This window comes from Convolutriloba macropyga, chromosome 12 (assembly GCF_964194025.1).
Source record: "Convolutriloba macropyga chromosome 12, txConMacr16.3, whole genome shotgun sequence".
Classification (NCBI taxonomy): Eukaryota; Metazoa; Xenacoelomorpha; order Acoela; family Convolutidae; genus Convolutriloba; species Convolutriloba macropyga.
In genome coordinates this window covers 28150729-28175240 of record NC_134479.1, presented here as the reverse complement: position 1 = coordinate 28175240, position 24512 = coordinate 28150729, and the positions used below count along the sequence as shown (strand labels likewise).

Genomic DNA, 24512 nt, shown 5'->3' with positions numbered 1-24512 from the left:
TCGATAGCAGGTGTGGTTTTGGGTGGCAAAAATCCACCAGAAGTAATAATGCTGCTTTCAGAAGGTTCTGTTTTGTTCGGTAAAGCCGCAATTGCATTGATGAAAAGTTTCGGAATTAGGCAGTGTTGGTAAACTGTCCAAATTTCTCCTACTTTTTTCTGTTGAATCAGAACCACAAAGTTTTTGTATAAAGTCTGATAAACCTGTGTTCTTTCACGAGAAAATGTGGATTCAGAAAGAATTTTGACAGACATAGTTTGGTCAGGTAACAATCCACAGAAATTTCACTACAACTGTATAGCAAAAGGAACAAAATGAAATGAGAAAAAACCAGTTTTTAACACCCTTTCGTATTTTGTGGTATTTACTATGTTTCATTCGCGTGTAGTCTACCAAGGTAATAAAATTCTTATCTAAGGTCACATTACCCCAGGCTTTCGTATTTTGCGGTATATACTGTTTCATTCCGTGTAGTCTACCAAGGTAATAAAATTCCTATCTGAGATCACATTACCCTAGGTTTTCGTATTTTGTGGTGTTTACTATGTTTCATTCCTCGTGTAGTCTACCAAGGTGATAAAATTCTTATCTAAGGTCACATTAAACGTGTTCACACAGACATACGTAATAAAATAATGGTCACTATGGATAGTTATAACATGTATTCCTAATTAATGGGAATTGCTGTGCATAATGTTTGCTTTACATTGGTAGATACAAAACCTTATCTCAGGTCACATTTGCTAAGCACCTGCTAAATCCTCGTTTAATTGAGTACATGAAGTGTAATAAAACTCTTATCTAGGCTCACATTTGCTTAACTTATTGAGTTGAATTCCGGTGCATTGTGTTTGCTTTTGCATTACTACGTACAAACCTTTTCTAAGTTCATGTGTTTGTGTACACTGCTTTGTGTTTAATAAACATACTCAAGTACGCCCTAGGCGTACTTGAGTCTGTATTCCCCAGTCATTTGGATTCTATTGCGTAAATGACGACATTGTGATTTAATCCCAACTTGCCGCCACCATTAAGCTGAATAGTTTGAATTTTGAATGTGATAAAAGAAAGTTGCGCACAATGCTTTTTACTTCTACCAAATATACAGAGTACGGAGATTGTTATTTCGACGTTTCCAAAATTGATAAGCGTTTGATGAGGGCAACGCTGAAAACTTACGAAAAGACAGGAACATATGTACTTCTGAAATTGTTTTAAAAAGCAGCAGAAGAATACGAGTTTGAACAAAGAATTTCGTTGACTCTGCAAGAATTTGGGAGCTTGGTCAATACGGCAGAGAAGATACTTGAATCAGAAGAAAAGTCAGCAAAAGACTGTTCTACAAAACCGCCACCAAATAAAAAGCCTAAACTCGAGAGCAAGGATGGTGGAAGCAATGTATGAACGTTCTCCAAGTTATTTTAAACAATTTCAGAAACAATTTAGATTCAAAATTCTTGATCAAAAGCCAACAGACTTTACGAGTTTGGTTAATTTTGCAGTTTGTCCTCACTTTGAGTCTGAGTTTTGCCAAATAGCAACTAACCATTTTCACCTTTTGATTGATAGTTCAACTGATATTGGCTCTACAAAGCAAAACAAATCTTTTGCTGTCCCCTGTCTTTTCACAACTTTCAAACACCTATTTTCAAATACTTCAAAACTGGAAACGAATGGAGAAGTTTTTACAAAGTTGAAGTTAGCCGTTGACATCAATGACAAAACAGGAGAAAAAATTGACCCAGCAACGGTTCACAAACGTCTTCCAATTTCAAACACAGCAAAGATGTTGACGACTACAAAAGCGATGGCGACAAAAACTATCAGGAATTGCACAGAAAACAATCCACAATACCATCTCAGCAGGAACCGGCCATGAGCAAACTCAAACTGACCAAATTTGTACAGAAAATTTAAAACGAGTTGAAAACATTTAAAGTGGTCATCATTCTGGTGCCTTTTGTAAAGTTATGGACATATTTGTGAGTGGTTATGGCAAATTAGATATTGATTCTGAGTTACTCTTTGTTCGTCTTGTATTTGAAGGAAAAATTAAATTTTGAAAAAAAAAATTTATTCAACAGATAATAAAACATCATATGAAGTGCAAAGCGAAGCAATTGAACATCATTAATTTTTACAGTTTGTCTTTCACTAAAAATAACATGCGCAATATAAATACAAAAAAGTCCACACAGTTCCGAGTTTTGACTCTGAATCGGTTGATTTTCGAGAAATTGACATATTTGGGCATTAGTGTCAGAGAGTCGGTGATATAAGTCTCTATAGGCAAAAATCGATTGTCTCAAGGGGTCCGCATAAATGATTTTATTGTTTCCATTACATAGAAGAAGCCAGTGTGTACCAGGGTTGTTCGAGGGTGAAGCATTTACAGTGAGAAAACTATTTTTGTGGAGTTTTTGTGGAAAGTTGTTGGCAGCGAATACACCACAAAATTTGTTTTTTAGTTTTCTACATATTTGAATGAGGTCATTGATATCATCATCATCCATTAGTTGGTTAAAATGTGATTTTTTGAAACCCGGCGCGCAGAATCCACAAAAATGTTGCTAGCTTTTTCGCCAATAATGAACATTTCAATATTGTTGGGCAATGCAGCTGAAAATTTCAGCTCGATCGAAATTGAACAATTTATTAGCGGGGGGTGAATAAAATCGTGAGAAGCTTGTTGAGTACTAGTCAAGTCAAAAACCATAATAAAATGGTTAGGGTAGTCTGTCAAACTTGTGCCATGACCATTGTCAATATAGGCTAAGTCTGATATTGTATGGAAGTAAAGACGCTTATCATCATTTGTTGATATTGGACTATCTGCGACTGACATTCCATTTCGATAGATATAAATCTGTTCCAAATCAAATTTTCGGAAATGAAATGGATTCTGTCTATTGTTACCGAGAAAAGCTTCGTTTGTGTTCAGACATAAAACTAGTCTTCGGATTGGTTCCCGGGCAAATATGTCTTCTTGTTTCCAACTGTGCAGACCAGTATAATCCAAAAATGTTTTTGTAAGGGTTTCAAGATACGGATAGGAAGCCGGGCTAGTAAGCAATGTTTTTTCAATAGCCGACACAACATCATCGTTCAAAGTCATCTTGCGCACATACAAATTTGCTTCGACAATTTTCATTTTATAATGCTTAGCGGCATCATCTGACATAATAACAAAGTCATCAATTGATCTTCGAAAAGCAATTCGAAGAGTTACACCACTCATTAAATGCCTGTCACATGTGAAAAAGTCGACTGCAACCTTTCCGTAAAACGTGCATTCATTTGATTGTCTGACTAAAGCTTTTCTTCTATTTACTTCAGTAGTTGATAAGGCTCCCGAATTTTCCTCGTACGAGTAGCCTTGACAAGCTAACCAAGTATTTTTTTTGTCTTTGTTGTGTGAAAACTCAGTCTCAAAAAAACTTTTGTGAGCATAATTTCCATTTGCATTCGATACTTTTAATCCGTTGGCTGACACTGTGCAGTCACAGAACAGTGAATGCAGCACATTATTGCAAAAGTAGGGAGCGTCAGTTTTAGTCACGTCTGCAGCAGCTCTACTGTCATATTTTAAATTTGCTTCGGACGACTGAACATTTTTACATTTGACCTCCAGTAATATTTTTTGTAAATCAATAAAATTATTTCTATCGCCAGCAACTTCAAATTCCAACATAGGACCATTGGGGCTATACACCGGGCCCAGTTTTTGACAAAAACTTCCATCAAATGTTACTAAGAGGGATGGTTTCTCAAACAGATCGAGGGAACTGTGAGTTTCCTCAGTTGGTAATAAATTAGCGATCATCTTTCACCTTTGCAAAAAAATCTGATCGACTTCTCTTTGGAGCTCTTGACTTGAAAATGAATGAGGTTTTACGCTTTTTTGTTAACTTACTTGAACGGCCTCCAATTTGTTTCCTTGGTCGTTGTTGTCGCGCTCGCCCTCCTGTTTGTTTTTGATGGTGTTTGAGACTGTGTTTTCAAGGCTTGTTTTAGTGATTTTTTCCTTGAGACTACATCTACAAGTTCGGGAACACCCTGTTTTAAAAGCTCTCTCCCGATACGTTTTGCAGTCGGGCAAATAAATTGTCGAGCCAATGGTAACGCAACGCGTCCAACTCCCGCAGCTAAAGCACCAAATTCACTTCCCCTTTGTCTATAGTGTCCGGAGAAATGCGGTAATGATGTTACCTGATTGGCATAATAGGAATCCATGCTAGTCAGAAAACTTTTTGAATTGTAAAGTTAAAATAACTTTACCTGTTCCCGAAAAAGGAACCAATTGTCCTGTCTCAGTGCGAAGCTCAATTGAAATTGATTGTATAGTGTTTGATAACAGTTTTTTATAGTCTAAATTTGAAAAAACAATTCGATGTGTTGGTTCAAGTTCGCACACGCTACCGTTTTTCAGACGTTGTTTGGAATCAGTGACACGCAATAACGGAGCTTTTGCGTCACCCACATACTGATACTCAATAATGTTTGTGTAAATGAAAATTAGGTGCTTTTTCTCGCGCACAGATCAGCAGGAAATTCTCCAAAGTATGCTTTTGCCTCATCACTCTTCATTAACTTATTTGATGTAGCTGTACCCATTTTTAACCAATGTATACACCGCGTCCATCTGGAATTCCCGTAAAGCCCACAATGCTAGGCACTTCCTCACTAGGAGAAGTGATTCCTTCATATTTACCAAAAATTATTTCGTATTTTCCAGTACTCTTGATTTCTCGAAAGGAAAAATTGGGTAATCCAACTGTTCGCTTGATAGTACCAAGAAGTTTATTAACATTGTCAAAGTTGCCAGTCATGAAGGACAGTTTTTCTCCCTTGTAAGGTCGAAATATGACATTAGCATCAGACGAAAGTTTTTGCGAGTCTTCGTATCCCTTAAGACTGTATGCTATTAAATTTCCATTCGCGACCTACTCAATTTTTGTCGGAAAAATTATTTCACTAAGAGCCATCTCCAGTCACCAGAAAGTTGAATTTCATCATTGAAAAATTTTCAAAAAGAAGCCAGAGTATTTGACCCAAAAATTTGCATAGAAGTTCATGAAATAACATGCACAGTGAACTCGTCAAACGATTTCTACTCATTTTCCTCTGCACGAACAAGCTGCAATTCTGATTGACAAAATTTTCCTTCTATTTGTTCTTGGTTTGCATCAATTAGGGAGTATGATGGCGGAAATAATGTCGGTATATCTACTATCTCAAAAACTTCGTCAGTAAACGATTGTTCGTAGCCCTTTCTGAAAGCTTTGTCTTTTTTGACAATTCTGACAAAATCTCCAACAAAGAAGCGAGGTTTTTGAGAAACAGTTGTTTCAGCGCTCAAAGACACAAGCCGCGGTACGTCTTTTTTTGTTACTTTGTTTGGCGCAAGCTTAGTTATCCTGTTAACACGTGAATTTTTTGTTTTCACAAAGTCGTCTAATTTGTCAATGTAGGAATAAGTCCATTTTTCTTCAGGGTACCTATGAATGAGATTTTTCAGTGATCGAATATTCCGTTCGGCAAAAACAGACCTTTTTTCACTAAAAGTGCTATACAAATGAATTGCTCGTGAGTTTCACAGTCATTTGAAAGCTCCGAGAAATTCTGTTCCATCATCAACCCATACTTTCTCGGGTTGTTTATGTTTGAACATTTTTTTGAATGCATTAGCTGCTTCTGTTGCATATTTTGTTGTCATTGGCTGTACTCTAAGTTACCGTGACAGACAATCAACTGCTACCAAAAGGTACTTAATATCGCGATTGTACTTTGCAAGTTTGTCAACCTATGCTAAATCCAATGACCAAGTTTCATTGATATCTTTCACAATCACTTTAAGCCTGGGAAATTGCATTCGAATCGGTATTTTGTGAAGGACGGCTTGGTATCTAAATAAGACTTGACTTTTGCTAATGACATTTTGCTGTGTTCTTGTAATCGTTTTGAGCTTCCAAACGATGCAGGACCTTTTGAGTAAAGTTGTTCTAAAGTTTTCCTCTCAGAAGACGAAACAAGACCACTTTTTCTGATTGGTTTTTTTTTGCTTTGTCGTTTCGTTTTTTTTCTCTTTTTCTGCTGTGGTTCATTTTGGAGTACCGCGCCCTGTTTGCGGTATTTGTTGCGTTGGGAAAAATTCTTGTTTGCTCTCATAGCTTTCCAATATTTGCTTGGCGTAAGTGTTTGAGACAAGATCAGGCTCAAGTCGAAGAACTAACAGGATTCCTGAATATGTCTCTTGATCAATTTTTTTGGTTGGTTGTTGCAAATTATACAAAAAAGATGAAACTTGTACATCCGTGGGTTTATTGTCAATATAAATTAGTTGGCTCTCTTCCCCAATAGTGATTTGGTTTGATTGGAAAATGAAATCGAGTACTATTTCTGCACGTTTGATTTTGTGACCTTCTTTTAATTTAACGTTTTTCATTATCGACTCAAATGATTCAACTGTTGGTTTCTTTGTGACAATTGGATCCATCTCACTGTCATCACTAGAAGCCTCCAATTTTTCATCATCTTCAAATTTGGTTGGATCTGTTTGGGCCACTCTATCTGCTTTATCTACATCTCGTTCAATATATGTTGGATCTGTTTGGATCACTTTATCTGTTTTTCTTACGTCCTCCCTTAGCTTGTTTCGTTGCATAAGTGATAACTGAATAGCTTTGTTTTTAAATTGTGGGTTTTCAATAATTTCGCTCTTCTGGGGTTGCTTTGTTGTAAACATTCGTTTTGCAATTAAAATGAACTCCTCTGTATGCATTATGATTCAATTAAGTACAAATAACACGAAAGACCAACCGTTTTTAACAGTTCTGATTCTCTGCCAAGAATTCTTTTCTTTTCCTTCAAACCTGTTTGTTTGGATAATATTTTTCGAAATGATTTTTCGTGAGCTTCGATTAGTTTTTTATTAATCGCAACATTGCCATTGACTACGTTAGGAAAACACTCGCAAAGAAATTGAACAAAGTTTTTAGAAGCTGCCTTGATCAGTTTTTTTTAGGCCGATATCCGATACTTGTAGCATCTGCCGCAGCATACATAGTTCTCTCTGTTTCATTTGTTAGATTTGTTATTACAGATTTCGCAGGCGGTAAGTAGAAAATTGATGGTCCTGGTGGTACAATGTTGGGGCAGTATCGTAAAACGTCCGACGTCTTTGGGTCTAAATCAATTAATAAATGACCAAAAGGCTGTTTGGTAGCTAGCTCGTAACTTTCTTTAAGAAATTGTGTGTTGTTGAGCTGTCGATCAATTAAACCAATTTGTTGGACATCACGTGATGATTTGAACAAAATGATGTGTGTTGTACTCAAGTCGATTGTTCTCGACCACTTGCTTTGTTGAAACAAATTGTGTTTAACGTAAATAACACTTAAATTTTTGTGACGGCCTGCAGTCGCAAGTTTTGAAAACTCTTTATCGTTGAAAATTTCTTCACATGAATGATCAAAAACAAGAAGACAGTCTTCTAACTCTGAGACAACTTCGAAGCTTATAAATTTTTTAAACTGTATGTTCAATTTTCTCTCTAAGGACTCAAACTTTGGTTGTTCATGCTGATAGAAATAAAAAATTGATTGAAATTTAGATTAAAAAGTGTTATGTAGTAACATTTTGAAAATCAGTTCAGTTTTTCCACAGCAAGATTGACCAGACACTGCCCTAAAGAGTTGATCGCTTGCTGAAATAAGTTTATTCATAGCTTTGGGTTTGGAAGTGCGTAAGCAACTGAGCAAGAGAGAAGCGAAAACCAAAATGTTGACTCCTCGCAGTCCAATTGAAAAAACACCAACTTGATAAGAGATACTGCAATAAGAAAAACTATAATGAAAAATTGAGTAAAATAAACAGCTTCTGATCGTGGTACTCTTGAATTGCAAAATCGACAAGATCTCCTTTACTGTTGATTTTCATCAAAAACTAAATCGGTTATGCCACCCCCTGAAATTATTTGATCCTCAAGTTGACTCATTCAAAACAAGGTTTTCGAAAATAGTGAATTAACAAAGCATAGGTTAGGTAACATTGTTAGTCAACAATAAAAAATTCATAAAGTGTATATTTAGAGGTTGCATCTGCTTTTTTTATGTCACTGTGTAACTGGCTTTCACACCACAATCTTTCTCGTGGTAAACAATCGAGTCCACTTTTCCCTCTCGGACAACTTTCTTAATATCATCCGGAAGACTCTCATCGTTCAGAGGCACTTGCACTGGAACTGACCGCTTGGGCATAGGTAAAGGGGTTAGATTCATTCTTTGCATTTTCTCTTTCAAAGACATGATAGAGTTGAAAATATTCTAAAAGTGAAAGATATTTTTTGAAGGATTCTTTTTCGGCTCCAGTGCAAACAACTTGCTGTTTTCTCAATACAGTTTGTCCCCGACTGTCAATTTTTTCCTCCTTGACAAATGTAACACTCAATTGATTTTCAGCCGTTAAGCAACTGTAAACGATCAAATTTGAAGACAAAATCTCTTGGAGTACAGACGGTGCTGTCTTTTCCCATCGACGGTTGTTCATGGATCAGCCAGTAGTTAAACAATTGGGCCTTCTTCCTCGCACAATGTTTTCTTTTCTGTCGTTTTGGGCAAGTCGTTGAATGCAAATCACAAATTGGTGTCTCCCGATAGAAACTCAAATGTTCAATTTTTCAATTTTTGGACATAGCAGGCTCTCTAGTTTAGTTACCTCTTTCTGAAGCAATTTTTGCAACGAATCAGTTTTTTCCGTTCCTTTCGAATAAAATTCAACAATGGGAAGCGAAGAACTATGCTCTGACAAATCTGTTGAAAATAACAGTACGGGTAGTCACCGCTCTCCCAGGCTAAACCATGAAGAAACTTTGAGACCCAACGATATGATTTTTGTTCACGCAATGAGAGCGTGTTGAAGGAGGCTGGAGGCAGAAAAGACACTGTTTCGGAGTAGTTTTCCATGAAAACGGCAAGCTCTTTTATGATAAATCCAGACTTTTTATGTCGAAAGCCCTCAAAATCTAGAACAACCGCACGCGATTACAACATTCCAATAAAGTGAATAAGTTGTTTTTGAAAGTTTTCACATACAGACAGAAAGCAAGTCCTGTCACGTGACCAAGATACTTGTTTGTTCGACAGGGTAGGACATCCTAGTAACCCGGTCTCTTCTCACTGTATTCAAAGACAAACCCAGAAGCGTCATGAAGAATTGCATGTAGTCATAAAATTTTGTAAGATTCGAAATTTTTGTCAAGCGAGGAGTTATCAATACTAATCAAACCACCATAAAGCCTCAATTTCAATGCAATGTCCAAATCGATGTCCGGATCTAGGTAAAGACAAGTTGCTAAAAAATATAAAAATCTTTCACCATATGCTGAATATTCTTTTTTTACTTGCTGGTAAATCTCGTGAATGCTTTGCAAATCAACCGTTGCTATCGTTGTCATTGTGGAAAATGACTTCCAGAGAGTCACCTAATCCCCTTAATCATTTTCTGTCTGGGATAACTACCCTCACATGTTTAAGGATTCAATGATAACCCCCTACCTTCACATGTTTAAGGATCGAATGATAACTCCCCGTCTCTCTATGCCCCTATTTCACTATTTCATACTACTATTATTATTAGTATTACTATTATTATTTTTATTATTATTATTATTATTTTTAATATTATTATTATTATTATTATTATTATTATTATTTTTGTTATTATTATTATCATTATTATTGTTGTTATTTTTATTATTATTATTTTTATTATTATTACTATTATTATTATTATTTTTATTATTATTACTATTAATATTATTATTAGCATTATTATTAATATTATTATTATTTTTATTATTATTATTATTATTATTATTATTATTACTATTATTATTATTATTATTATTATTATTATTATTATTATTATTATTATTATTATTATTATTATTATTATTATTATTATTATTATTATTATTAATACTAATATTAATAAAAATAATAATGATAGTGAAAAATAATAATTAAATTAGTACTAATAATATAAATAATAATATTAGTATTATTATTTTTAATCTTATTATTATTATTATTTTTATTACTATTACTTTTAATATTATTATTAATATTGGTATTAAAATTATAATAATAATAATTTTTATTTTTATTAGTAATACTATTTTTATTATTACTGTTATTATTTTTATTTTTATTTTCTTAGTATTATTATTGTTATTATTATTATTATTATTATTATTATTATTATTATTATTTTTATTATTAATATTATTTTTATAATTTTTATTAACATTATTAATATTATTTTTTTATTTCTTATATTACTGTAACTGAAATACGTTTCTTTCTCATTGATGGACGACGGAGTTTTTGAAGAAGTTAGAACCATTTATGCGCAAGAAAATGTACAACATATAAATTAGCTAATTGCCCTAGAAAGTTGCTGATTTTCTCCAATTTAGTTTTCATTTTTCGTTGAGAACGATTTCTGGCCTCAGACATATTTTATATTGCGTTCATTGCATACAACTTGCAATGGTTTCCAAGAGCGCTGCACTTCCTGACCGCAGTTTAGCAACCAGGACAAAAACATTAGAAAAATTTTAACACTTTTTCCCAAAATCATAACAGCTTTACAAATTGAAAAAATAAATTATAAAATTTGTTTCAAATCTTCGTCTAAATTGTTTTTGATCCCGGGCGCAATATATCAACGATATCAACCATATTCAGTACCAAAAATTGAACATCAGAAACGAGTAACTCACTTCAGTAGCTCATGACCGCTGAATGAAAAGCAAAAAAATCAAATCACTTAAACAACGATGCTGCAGTATAATTCTTAGAAGAAAGAAGATTAATTACTCAAGATTGCACAATCTGAAAAAACCTTAAACGCATAGTATAGTGCTTTTCTATTTCATCCTAAAGGAACTGATGCAACCGCTTACCCAAAATTCTAGGTTCTACTCAAGAAGAACAAACAAATTAAGTAAACGAACTTGCCTATTTCGATCAAATTCATTACCATTTTTAGAAAAGACCTCAAAAGCAATTGTGAACGTTTAACTTTCAATGCGTAATCCTTTAGGCATATCTTTTTGAATTAGACGAACAACATTTTTATATTCAATCAAAACTAACAGCTGTTGTATAAGCATTGTATCCTACAATAACTTGTTCAGGCTACATTATTTTCCCCCCGCATACCAGCCGGTCATTATAATCTGCATCATAAAAAATTAGATTTAGAGAAAACAAAAGGAAAACGGAGATGGTTTTTCGTAAACTTTTAATTTCCAGTTTGTTTATTGACTGATATATTTTTGCTTTTTTACTGAATCAGTCAAATTTTACAGAAAAATTGAGAAATTGCGAGAGACAGTTCTGTTGCTTTGTGAAACTTAGACATAAGAAAGAATCTTTTTGCATCTATTCTGTTTCCAGCTTTTTATAACCCCATGTAAAAGTAGCATGTTGCTGCGTAGCACGTTAAAACATAAAAATAAGGTTGTATGCTCTTGGTTGAGCGGGGGGGGGGACTTAAAAGTCATATGCCCACAAATTTGAGGGAGGGGAGGAGAGAAAAATTCTGTTTCTTCATAAAATTTTTAAATAGGTTTTCGACTAGATTTTATCATGCAGGCGGACACAAAAACGAAAAAAAAGAAAAACGCTGTATTTGAAGTAATCAAATAAAGTTATATATTCTGACGGCCAATAATCCAATGACTTTTTCTTAACTTGTTTTGACATTTTTTTGGGGAAAAATCAATATTCGCTGATTATCAGTTATGTCTACTGTGGTACATAGATAAACCTAATAAAAATATATCTTTCAAGTAAAACCTTTACTTTTACAGCATTTCATTGTGAAAAAGAAATTGAAAAATTGTTGTGAAATATGAATTTCAATTTTTCATTGAGTAACCAAGAACGAAAAAGGAAAACCAACGGAAAAACAAAAAAGCCAAGTTTCTTCGACAATCAGTTCAGTGCTTGGAATTTTTGATGGCAACATATTGGTGTCTCTCCGCAAACCATTTTAATCAGCAATAAATATTTTTCAACCAAAAAAGTTCCAAGCTATAGCATACAGATCCTAACGTTCATTTCTTGGAGGTTCGGCACAATTAAGTAAAAAATAAAATTAAAATAATATCAAGGGGTGAAATTGAGATTGAAAGGTTCCTTATTTATGATTTAGTTAAATTGTTTCAGAAGCATATCATCGGTGTCTGATATAAGTATCTGTTTTCAAGGAAAGGTGTATGGTTGTATCGTGGTCAACTGCGTACAGTGTGAACTTGTGAAAATATGTTCAGATGAGACTAAAGGATGAGACCAAAACAGGTCAGCTATTGACAACAAAGGCTCGCTGTATACGTGAAAAATGAAGAAATACTTCAATTTGATTGAATTCATAAAAGATGGAGTTAAAGACTTCACATTAAATTTACATTAAAAGAAATTAATGAGCTATAATAAAATTAAATTAAAAAAAACATTATTGTTTTGTAAAATTCTTGCAAAACTGTTTTCATCTTATCTAACAGGGTTCTGTTAAAAAAATTGTAAGACCAGTCACACAGCATTCTATTACGATAGCATGTCAGAACCTCGCACGATCTTACTAGATATCAATCCGTACTTGCCTGCGCTATTTCAATTATGGTTAATTATAGAACAAGAATAACTGTTTGGTGGTATCAGTCTTTGGTCAGCTGTTTTTGGGGCGTGAACATAGAATGAGCCGATGTTTAGTGTTTCATCTTCCGATGCGTCAGCGTTAGTTACAGGAAAATTTACAGAAAGGGTTTCAAATATGCAGAAACGCAAATAATTCATCAGGAATGTCACGAATTAAAAGGTGATCTTTGTATTCAGATGAAAACCATGAACGTGTCCTCCTGATCCCAATCATACGGCCATAGTCTAAAAGCCGACCCAAATAAAGGTCTTTAATGCAAACGGACGTCTTCGTGCCTCCTGCCTCGTCGTCCAATACCATGAATACCGAATCATGTTCCTCCTTTTCCAGTCGAGATCTAGAATCTATGAAATTGCCAAAAACAGACGGGGAAGATTCGAGCAGTATTGAACTAACTATCTAAGATGATAACTTACAATTAAGACAGGAGCGCCTACTTTATGACAACGATCTTTTCAAAGGCGAACTTGTGAAGTTGTACAGCATCTTTTGACAGTTCAAAGATTGGTCTCTTCATAATTCAAATCGAGCTCGTCACCTAATGCGTCTTGCATGAGGAAGAACTATAACAGGAAGAATTCGGGAAAGGAGTTTGATTTTATGATATCAAAAATATATATAGGAAAGTTAAGCTCACAAGCAACCCGAGTCGAGGTTTTTGGGTGATTTTTTGTAAGAAACGCGGAGAATGCAGTGAATTTTTATAAGAAATGCGGTGATAGGGGTGAATGCTGTGAAAATAAATATTTCACCGCATTTCACCGCATTTCTTACACAAATTCACGGCATCGATTTTTGTGACAAATTAATGTAAGAAATGCGGTGAACGCGGTGAAAAAAATAATTCACCGCATTTCACCGCCTTTCTTACCAAAATTCACCGCATTTGCTTTCCAACGTTTACTCAATCTGGTTTAAATTCATAAGAAATATCAAGGATGTTAATGACAGTTAGTGCAGCGGAATAAACAGGTGACTACTGAGAACGCGGTGAAAATTAGTAATTCACCGCGATTCACCGCATTCACCTCAAAAAGATGTAAGAAATACGCGGTGAAAATATTTTTTTCACCGCATTTCACCGCATTTCTTACAAATCTCCGACCAGGGAAAGTGAGGGTTCAGAATGATATAACAGATGTCAACCAATGTTTAACATGATGCAAGCTTACCAGAAAATTTGTTAAATCAGAATACAATGACAAAAAATTTGTCTCTGATATTGATGCCAAGTGCACGCATATCTCCGATTGTGTGTGCAATGGCATTAAAACATCCATTTTCGCTAAAAAAGATTGGTCTCGTTGCGGCAAGAAAAATTAAAATCTACTACTGCAAAATAAGCACAATTCAATTAGCATTAGAGCTAAAATGCTCAGATGATTTTAATATTTCTTAGTTCAAATCACGTGGTTATTTATCGTTACCTTTGTTGAAGAAGTCATCTGAAATGCTTGTTAGTCAAGATTTCTTACTGCAAAATATCGCGGCTTCCTTGAACGGGTTCAAACGGAGTCGAGGTTTTAGTTGCACGTTCATTTGGCCATAAAAAATTTGTAAATTTGCAAGATTGTTATTGTTCGAAGCAAATGAAATGGTTGTCATCATCGTCGTCGTCATCATCACTCTCGCTGCTGTCATGAAGCTGAATATTTGAAGAAGTTAAATATCTTAATTTAACTTCACTCTCGTTGTTGTCATGAAGCTGAATGTTTGAAGAAGTTAAATATCTTATTTGAATATGAAATGGATCTATTGGCATATCTTGTCCCTTTTTCAGGGGTAGTTTTGTATGAATTTGTGATGTCTTTGATGTCGCTTCTTGTCACTCCTCGTCCATTGAGTCATCTGCTATCTTTGATTCCTGTATGTGATTGTCTTGTCTCTCGTTCTGTAGTAAATCAGGTCGACTTACTTGTCGGATGCACAGACCTGTTTGAGTCTTGACCTGAACAACTCGCAATATGTGGTCATTGCCGTCAAACAATTTAGTTGTTGTTGGAAGTGACCAAAGCATTGGTGGCGTATTATCTTCCATGATGATAAAAATCTCGTTGACGGCATATTTGGGCTGGTTTTTGCGTCACTTTGATCGCTGTTGAAGAGTTGCCAAGTAGTCCATGGACCACTTTTTCCAAAATTGCCTCACAGTACTTTTTGTTTCGTTGAATTTACTGCTCAGTGTCCTTTCGACCTGCTGGGATGGCTCAGGCAAAGCTGTCAAAGGGCGTCCAATGAAGAAATGGGCTGTTGTGAGCGCTAATGGGTCACTGCTATTGACAGAAGGGGCTGTCAATGGGCGCAAAATCAGAATAGTCTTAATCTGGATGATCAGTGTGTTGAAGTTTGCAATTAGCATTAGTGCTAAAATTGCCGTCAAAATTCTGTTACAAAACATCAAAAAAATTTCGATTTACTTGCTCATCCGCTATAGTAAAAGAAGCGACTTTCTGTAACTGTATATCATGTAGGTTTTCTCTCAATTCTTTGCAACTGGTTTCTCTTTAAGAGCAATTGCTGAAAACAGTGACCTAATTCACTGTTTTTGCTCAAACAGAAAGCAAAAGTCCTTGTTGCAGTGCAATGCTTATCTTGTATCAAAAAGAAATTCGCTTCAAACGCTTTAAAGACTCAAATAAGTTATGCTTGAGAAGAACACAAGCCAAAAGGTAAGAAGTTGTTGTGATTAAATCAGATGAAAATAAAATCTTAGTTCAAATGACGTGGTTATTTATTGTGACATTTGCTGAAGAAGTTGGATCTAATCTGTTTCGGCCCCTCAGCTTATTGAGGATAATTTGTTTATGATCCCCCGAGGCATGTGCTGTTTTCTTACATAGTAATGTGCTATATAGCAACATAAGGTTAGCCACGGGGGGTCAAAAAAACTTTGGGAGTCAAAACAGATTAGATTTAAGGAGTCATCTGAAACGCTGGCTAGTCAAGATTATTTACAGCAACATATCTTGGCCTTCGTTGAACGGTTTCAAACGGAGTCGATATTTTAGTTGCAATTTAATTTGGCAATGAAAAAATTTGCTAATATGCAAGTTTATCTTTTGGAAGCAAATGAAATGATTTTTATCGTCGTCGTCGTCATCATCACTCTCGTTGTTGTCATGAAAATGAATGTTTGAAAATGATAAAAATCTTAATTGAAAAAAATGGGTCTATTGGCTTATCTTGTTTTTTCAGGGATAATTTTGTATGAATTTGTTATGCTTTTGAAGTCGCTTCCTGTCACTCCTCGTCCTTGAGTCGCTTGAGTCATCTGCTATCTTTGATTGAGTCAAGTCGCGTGAGTCATCTGCTATCTTTGATTCTGTATCCGGTTATCTTGTTCCTCTTTTTGTATATATCAAGTCGCCTTACTGGTCGAATGTAGAGAACTGTTTGAGTCTTGACCTGAAGAACTCACAATTTGTGGTCACAACCGTCAAATATTTTAGTTATTGTTGCAAGTGGCCAAAGCATTGGTGGCGTATTGTCTTCCATGATGATAAAATTCTTGTTGATGGCATATTGAGGCATATTGTTGTGCCACCCTGATGGCTGTTGAAGTGTTGCCCAGTAGTACAATTTTTCCAGAATTGCCTGACAACGGTTTTGATTTCCTTGAAATTACTTCTGAGTTTCCTTTTGTCCTGTTGATTTGGCTCCGGTCAAGTTGTCAACGGGCGTCCAATGAGGAAATGAGCTGGTGCAAGCGCTTATGGGTTACGGCTATTGGCAGAAGGGGCACTCAATGGAGGCAATCTCAGAACTGTTTTGAATCTGGACTGTTTCGAAATTCTCAAAAAACATTTTAGCTTTTCCGACAACCCTATAAAAATGCCTCTTCAGGGATTTTATAGCTGCCTCCCAAACATCCAAAATCTGGCGATCGTGGGGGATTGTTCGACCAGTTTCTGTGATTTCCCGTAGTAAAGGAGCTTTCTAAATTCTTTGAACTCCCGATCCATTAACAGGTTCAGAAACTCATATTTCTCCTCTAGTTCCAATAAAAGTTTTTGAAGTGTCGATGTAAATGGTTTTTGGCAATCCACGTCAAGCTTTGCACTGAAGCATATAAAAACGGCAAAATAGGTGTCATGCAAGGCTCCCCTGCAGTCCTTTGTGTTGAAGGGTCCATAGTAGTCCAGAGCAGTCCGACTGAATGCAAAAGACGGGATTACACGTTCTGTTGGAAGATCACCCATGTATGGCTGTAGAATCCCGGCGTCGGGTATTATACAAGTGTTGCACTTGTAGATAATCTTTTTCGCATTCGAGGTTCCTCACATTTTCACGAACTTGGAGTAAAGTAAGTTTTAGTCCTCCATGAAAGTTCCTTGAATGCGTTTCTCTAATTAGAAATTCGGTGATCGGTGATTTTTTGGGAACCAGGATGGGAAAGTTCTTGTCAATGTTGTATTGGGGATTTGCTAGTCGTCCAGCTACACGAGCAACCTTGTAGTCCGTGTCATAGAAAGAAGAAGGTTTGAAAAGATGTCTCTTTTTTCGCATAGTTTTTGTTCTGTGTGGGTTTCTCTCCAACTTTGCATTTGATTATAAACTTTGCTATTTGTGGAAGAATTTTTGGGTATCAAAATTAGCTAGTTTGGCCATATCAACCTTGACCTTACCTACCTGAACCTTACTAACCTAACTCAAAGATATCCGACATACGTACCGTAAGTTTACCCCCATCTCCAATTTGAGCCCTATCACACCCACCTACCTTAACCCAGCTGACCCTATCTACGATATCTTCAACCTTAACAACCCTGCTTAGCTCATTTTTTTTTACAAATTTTTACTTTACCAGGACATTCCCTGTCACCTGTTTGATCCCTGCTACTTCAAGTCGTTCTTTACCTTCCCCTTCGCTGTTGTCATATCTTCTAATGAGAGAAGCGATTGACTAACAATAATATCGAACTATTACAAGATGTGGCGCTAAATCAGGCTGTACAAGGCAATTCCTCCTGGATAAAGATTCTTAGAGCTGAGTAAATGTAGTAAATGAAGATTTATTCTTGATACTGTCGAAATTATTGGTATCTTCTAGTGGTGCTTCTTCCTTGGTGGGTTCTTAGTAGATCACTTGTTGTTTCGTTTGTTGTCCGAAAGTTTTAGTTGTGTTTTTTAACGTAACCAAAAACTTTCCAAGTGACGATGCCCTTTGAATCGCTTGAAGTATTGAATTCTTTTCGTGAGTTATCAACATTTTTAAGTTCTTCTAAGTTTCAGCTTGCTCTTCTTTTCCTCTGGCTGATGTTCCTCTGCGCCAATTTCTGGCTGCTGTTCCTCAGTTGACCTAGTTGTTGGACATTGATCCACCGCTTTCTTCAACCATAAAGGTCCTTACCACCAAACACTATGTCATGTTAGAGTTTTTGCTGATATCCCTCGTGGCGCGCAGTCGGCTGGGATCTCATCTGTTGGCACAAAATCCAATTGCTGGCTGGAATTATAGTTAAAATTTTTGCAACACGGTTGGCAACAAAAATTTTTCCTACTTCGCCGAAATTCTTGTAGCCAGGCAAGTGTTACTGTCGAATCTGTCCAAGCGTACACTTTTGGATTTCGAAAGCACTGGTCGTACAGAGCTGATATCACTGCTTCCAAAAAGTTAGCTCCAAAATGGGCTACGCAGAGCTCTGATTCGGGTTCAAACAGGCTCATTCTTGGGGCAACTTTGCTCTTTGATGTCAGCATCTTCATTCAAACGGAGTCGTTGAAAATTTGTCGTAAAAAAGAACTGCGGCGTAGGTCGTTGTTGATGCGTCGGAAAACACGTCAAGTTCCATGTGAGATGATGCTGGTGAAGCTGATATAGATTTTCTAGGTAATGTCATACTTTCTAAGTCCTTGAGTTGAAGTCTGAATAGGCTGTACTACCGCTGAAGACTTTTCGACGAAGCATCGTCCCAACCTAGTCTATTAAACCGAAGCCCACAAACGAATTGAATTTTTTTGTTGTAGGGGAAATTCAACCTAATGAGTCAAAAAATCGGGTGATTTCTGACAGTGTTTCTCGTTTGGTCGAGGGCTCCTTTCATCAAGTTTTGCAACAAAGCTGAAGTGATCCGGATTTGGGCTCCACTTGACCCCCAAAGTCTTTATGCTGTAGTCCTCGCTTTTAATTGTCATCTCATTGGCTCTTTCTCGATATTTTGCGGGCAGTTTTTCTACGAGTGCAGCGTCACTAGAAGTCCATTTCCGAATGTCGAAACCGGCCTGTGAAAAAACTGATATGATTGTGTCCTGCAGATTAAACGCTCTTTCCATGTCGGCCGCTCCTGACAACAAGTTGTCGATGTACATGTCCAACAAAAAAGATAGCGGCGTATTTTGTCAACTTTTTCTGCTAAATTTTATAAAGGTCGAATTGAATATAAAGCTGATGATGATATGCCATAATTAACACGTGTCAATCTATAAGTTTTGACATCTTGTGAATTGGGCTCCTTCAGGAGTATCGTAGGGTATTCCATGTATTCGGCATCGAACGCCACTTTTCTGTACATCTTTGCAATATCTGCTGACAAGGCCAGAAGATGAAATCGAAAGCGTATGAGAATGCTGAACGGGTCATTCTGGAGCTTGGGCCCCACCATACGGCGATCGTTCAAAGATATTCTGACCGTAGTCTTTGCTGATCCAACATAATTAATTGCTGGCACTTTTTTAGTTTCCCAGAAATGCAGTAAGCTGTCTTCAAATAAAGAAACAAAAAACTTTGCAACTTGGAGCTACAGAATTCCTGCAAATTTCCGCGTCCTGTTACTAATCAGTCAAATACTGATAGTGGATAAAGAACAGTGATATTTGGTTTCTTAAGTCGGTTGTTCGCAATAAATAAACCCTCATAGTGTCCAGCTCCTATGATAAGATCAAACTGAGATGGTTTGCTGAAGTCAGGAGATAATAGTTGTAAATATTTAACTGTCTTCAAACTGTCTGTGTTGACTTGACGAGAAGGCAAATCGTTTGTCATCTTTGTTAAAACCGACGCTTTAAAGTCAATATGTGCTCTGCTTTTTGGTTTTGCAGGTCAAAGTCAACGTATCCGCAATTAGTTGCACCTCATTTCCTCCCACACCAAAAACACGAGTTTCTTTTCCGCTTTAGCTCAAGTCTTTGTACTGCAATTTCTGTTATAAGACTGTTCTGTGATGCTGAAACCAAAATAACTCGCTGATATACAATTTCTCCCGGGACATTTACCGGTACAATCGTTGTCTGAAAAAAAGTTTCCCGCGTCTTGTCTTCATGGTGGAGAGCTGCTACTATCTTCTGATCTGCTGTCAGTTGTTCGGTGTTGCTGCTTGAGGTGTCTGCGGATACTTTTTCAGGTCCATGGTACTGGCTTTGCGGCTTTTTCCAGCCGACCTGTTCTCTTGGGTGTTGCTTTGATGTTTGTCATCTCTGTGTAACAATGTGTAATGCTTTCGTCCACATTGTCGGCACGAAAAACCATCGCAATTTTCTGATCGGTGGCCTGGTCGAAAGAAGTTGAAACATAGTCTTTTAATTTTGATCAGCTGTGTTCGCTCCCTAAAAGCTAGGTTTTTTAACTTTCCACAAAAAAGGGTGTTCTTCTTTAAAAAAAATCACGTTATTGATTTATGGTTGTCATATGCTTGCGAAGCTGCCTTTGTAGATAGTTATGATGCTGATGTATTCTTTTGTCGTTAATTATTACACTGCTGGTTGGAGCTGCTGATTACAGGGCTTGAACTAGTGCCTCTAAGAGAACCTTTAACTCGTTGTATGTCTGCTGTTTCTTGCGTTTAGAGGAAGGCTACCAGAATTTTCGGGTTTCTCAAGGTAGTTTCGTCGCAATCGAGTAGACAAGGAAAGGGTCCTGGTGCTCCATCGGCTGCCCCATGTTCAGAAGAAGAAGTCTATGTTCTTCCATCGTGTCAACAATTTTTTGCAGTTCTCTGGTGTTTTCTGTAGGCACTGCACGGTGGGTCAAAATTCCATGAATATGAGCTCTCAGTGTCAATCTCTTGTTGTCGTGTCGGTCCTGCAAAATTTCCATTGCCACCTTGAAACTGTTGTCTGTGACAGTAATTGATGTCAGCATCTTCGCGGCATCTTTTTTACCGGCTGGCTGCAAATACTGAAATCTTAAACTGTCTATCAAATGATCATTGTCAGTACTGCTCCCTTGAAATGATCATAAAAGAAGCAAGTATCCCTTGTAACGATCGTTTGTTCTGCAAGTTTTTTGAATTGGTGATGCTTCCAATAGACAGTGGGGTATCCGCCGAGGAGAACCGTGTGATTTCCTCTGAAAAAAACGTTGAACATAATTCATGTTTGTGCAGATCTTGTCATCATGATCCTCTGTCTCAATATTTTCGTCATCCAAATTGACGGAATCGTCAAAGAGAGACTGAATCTTCTGGTTTTGCTCGGATAAGTGCGATTGCTTTTTCTTCAAAAGTTTCACTATCTGCTGAATTCTGATAAAGGTGTTTTCATAGTGAATCGTAGGAGTTTGGTTCATGATAATCTCAGCATCACCGTAGAGTTTTGTTGGAACTCCTCTCTCTGCGCCACGGCACTTTCAAATAAAACAAAGGTTCTCTGGATGTTAAGCTGCTGTTGTAACTGTTGCTCTATGTTTGGATCTTGATGATGTTCTTTGGCTGCTTTGTTGATTTTATCTGTAGCTGTAATCTTGCTGTGGGTTTCGTGTTGCTAAAAGCTGAAAGAACAAGAGAAAAGCATGCAAAAGTTAATGTAAGTTTTTTTTGTCCCCCCAGTAAAACGGGAGGCCAAGTTCAGAACGCGAAGTTAGTCTTTGTACTTCAGGGGATACTATTGTAATAAAATTCAATTTCTCGATGACTTCCCCTGAAGTTTTTACCAAAACTATCAAAAATCTTTACCCAACGTTTTCCTCACTAGATATCCACTACTGGGTTCCTCGGTTAAATTAATCAACCTTGTTATTCAAGTTAATCAACTTGTATAATATGTGGAAGGAGATGATAGTATCTCGGGGGGTCCCTTTCAATGTTACCCTTCTAATTTTCCGCTTCTAGGTTATTAGTAAAATGAGCGAGAGAGAGAAAGCTTTGATGCTAAATGTTTTTTTCTGTTTTATCTTTATTCTAGTTTTCGGTGGACCATTAACTGTTGCGGTGCAACAATTATTAAGTATGAAAAAAATTTGCTTTAAACGCCTTAAAGAGTTCAATGCTTTAGGCTTAGGAAAACCTCAAGCTTAAAGGTAACAAGTGTTTCGTGATCAGGTTAAGTTCTGATTTATAAGTTCAGATCACGTAGCAATTTTTTGTCACAGTTATTTTGTTGAAAAAATCATCTTTAATGCTGGCTAGTCAAGTTTATTTAGTGCAAAAACGTTTTCGTTAATCAAAATGAGGAGGAGCATCAGCAGCTGAAAGAAACTCTGTTTTCTTCTCAGAACAAACAAAAGATGTGACACCTAAGTTGAATAGAGGAACGCCAACTATATTGGACATCTATTTGAGAGTAATATATCATTACTGAGCCAATTTCCTGACTAAAAGCAACTCCCTATTACAACGTAGTTGTCTTGCCCCAGACTATCATGTGTATATGCAAGAACTGCCTCAGACTAACATAAAAGTCGTCAAATTGCAATCATTGGCTGAGACGTGCTTGGCTAACTAGAACACTTGAACTATAATCCTAAGAACAGTTGCCATTACACTTGTTATTGTTAGAAAAAAACTTGAAATTTTTCAAAAATTTATGAAAACATGCAAAAATTGTCTGATGTAAGTTGAAGAAACTTCAAAAATTACGGGAACTTGTCACAATAGGTATCAAAATTGTGCTAAGTAGGTCAAAAAAGTCTCAAGATTGTCCCGAGCTGTCACTGAGTAAATAGATGTAAGCGAGAGAATTTTAACCAATCTAAAACGAGTTTTTTAGATACGGATTTGAATTGCTAAAATTTGTTATAATATACGTAGAAAGTTCATTTAACATAATTTTGAGTAAATTTTATAACGATACATACCGAGTGAAGTGGTTTTTGGCTTAATGTTTTTAGGTCCTTTTGACGACTGTTGACCGATTATGAACCCATTAACACGTCAACGGCATCAGTCAAAAAACCGGTAAAAGAGCATCAAAAAACCTTGACGTCTGAATTCCACTTGTTGCTATGTACGTATCATAGCTGATGCGTTGCTTCCAAAGATGAAAGGTTGCTAGATATTATAAATTGAAATTGTTTACGGTAGTCTGTTTTGAGTTATTTACAGATACAATTCGCTCGACACTATTCGCTTGAAAAATCCGTTCCGTTCATTTTGTTTCTCGTTCCTTACCACCGTTTCCCACTGATCAGTTTTGTTTCCAGTTCCATCGTGCATCGTCCACTCGGCCCTCCCTCGCCGTTCGCCTGCCTTCCCGTTAAGTCTTAGGTTGCTCAAAAGCACGTTAGTCGCTCTCGCCCCTTTTAATTACTTTTTTGCTTTTCGAAGATTATCAAGTCTCCGAATTGAAGTCGTTGTCATTGGTTCAGTATAATCCTAAATTCACGGGTTTATTTGGAATTTACTTTTATTGAGAAATACGCCATTTCAAGATCATGATCGAGGCGCAAGAGAAGTTGAAAATGCTCTGTAAGCTTGATCTAATCTAGAATCCGAGAAACGAAACATCCACAAGGACATCACAGATGACATATATTTGCAAGACAGAGGAGGTAAATTTGAACGCTTGGTCTCTAAGTTGAAGGACGTTTTCAGTAAACTAGTGCAGAAGAATGAGGAACTCTTTGACTTGGCCAGCAATACCCAGAGTCCGGATTCAATTATCCAGTCCTTGAACAATGGTTGAAAGATGTAACATAGAACACTGCTGAATTCTTGCTTGCGGCTACAAGCGTAATTGACACAGACGCTGACCGAGACACCGTATGCGAGGGCCTTAATCCCTAAGGCCAGTTTGAGAGAAGTTCGCGCCTGACGTCAACAATGTCTAGCTATCTTTAACACGACTTTCTTACGACAACACTGAAACGCGAAGAGGCTGAGAAACCAAACAGGCTGACATGCACCTCGATAATAAAAAAAGCACGAAATTGCCTTGCGGAAGTAAAAAACTTGAAATGCATATGGAGCAGATGGCACTTCAAGAATTTGAGGAAGACCATCTCCAGCGTATTGCTGCAGCTAAATGAATGGAGGTTGAATTGAAGGATAATTGTTCTTTATTTAGCAACCACCCATATAAACTAAATTTACTTAAAGATAGAGGATCAGATTGAAGTCAAAAACTTGTTCAAGTATGGGTTAGTTCGTCTCACCTGGTAATTCATTGACCTCCGCAAGTGAATTAAACTTTTCTCGTCCTGGTACAGTAACATCCGATTATCCCGTTCAGAATACTCCAGTTAATAATCCTCCAAAAAACTCAAGTAATGTTGCCAGTAACTTAATTCACCTTCAAATGCTATCTGAGTACACACGGCCAGGAACTGCTATATCTATTGCTCAACAAGACGCGTTGCATCGGGAACATTTCTATGCTCAACTCTAGCAAAATGTCAGTGATCGAAGGGTCGAGCAGGCTCATCGTCCCTCATGCAGTGGTGTGTTGAACGCATTGAACCAAACATCAGCCAGACATACAAAATATCGCACTGCCAACACTTCAGCCACCTATGCAACCTTCCGACCATCGACAACTCTTATGGCAGCATCAAAATCCTACATTTTTGTACCTAACTTTTCAACAAAATCACAGGCAAACCAAATCACGGATCAATCCGCTGTACTCTTGAGACA

General features: G+C 36.6%; 2 protein-coding genes across 2 annotated transcripts in view; one reads left to right on the top strand and one right to left on the bottom strand.

Moving 5' to 3' along the window:
* LOC142351224 (mediator of RNA polymerase II transcription subunit 22-like) overlaps positions 1–24512 on the top strand; it is a 595906-nt gene that overhangs the window by 441900 nt on the left and 129494 nt on the right. The gene's annotated exons all lie outside the window — the stretch shown is intronic.
* The window catches only part of LOC142350278 (uncharacterized), a 42210-nt gene continuing 30150 nt past the window's right edge, over positions 12453–24512 (bottom strand). Inside the window, exon 4 of the mRNA XM_075402060.1 lies at positions 12453–13047. Within this exon, the coding sequence (XP_075258175.1) occupies positions 12835–13047 (213 nt within the window). The 3' untranslated portion in view covers positions 12453–12834. The remainder of the gene's footprint in view (positions 13048–24512) is intronic.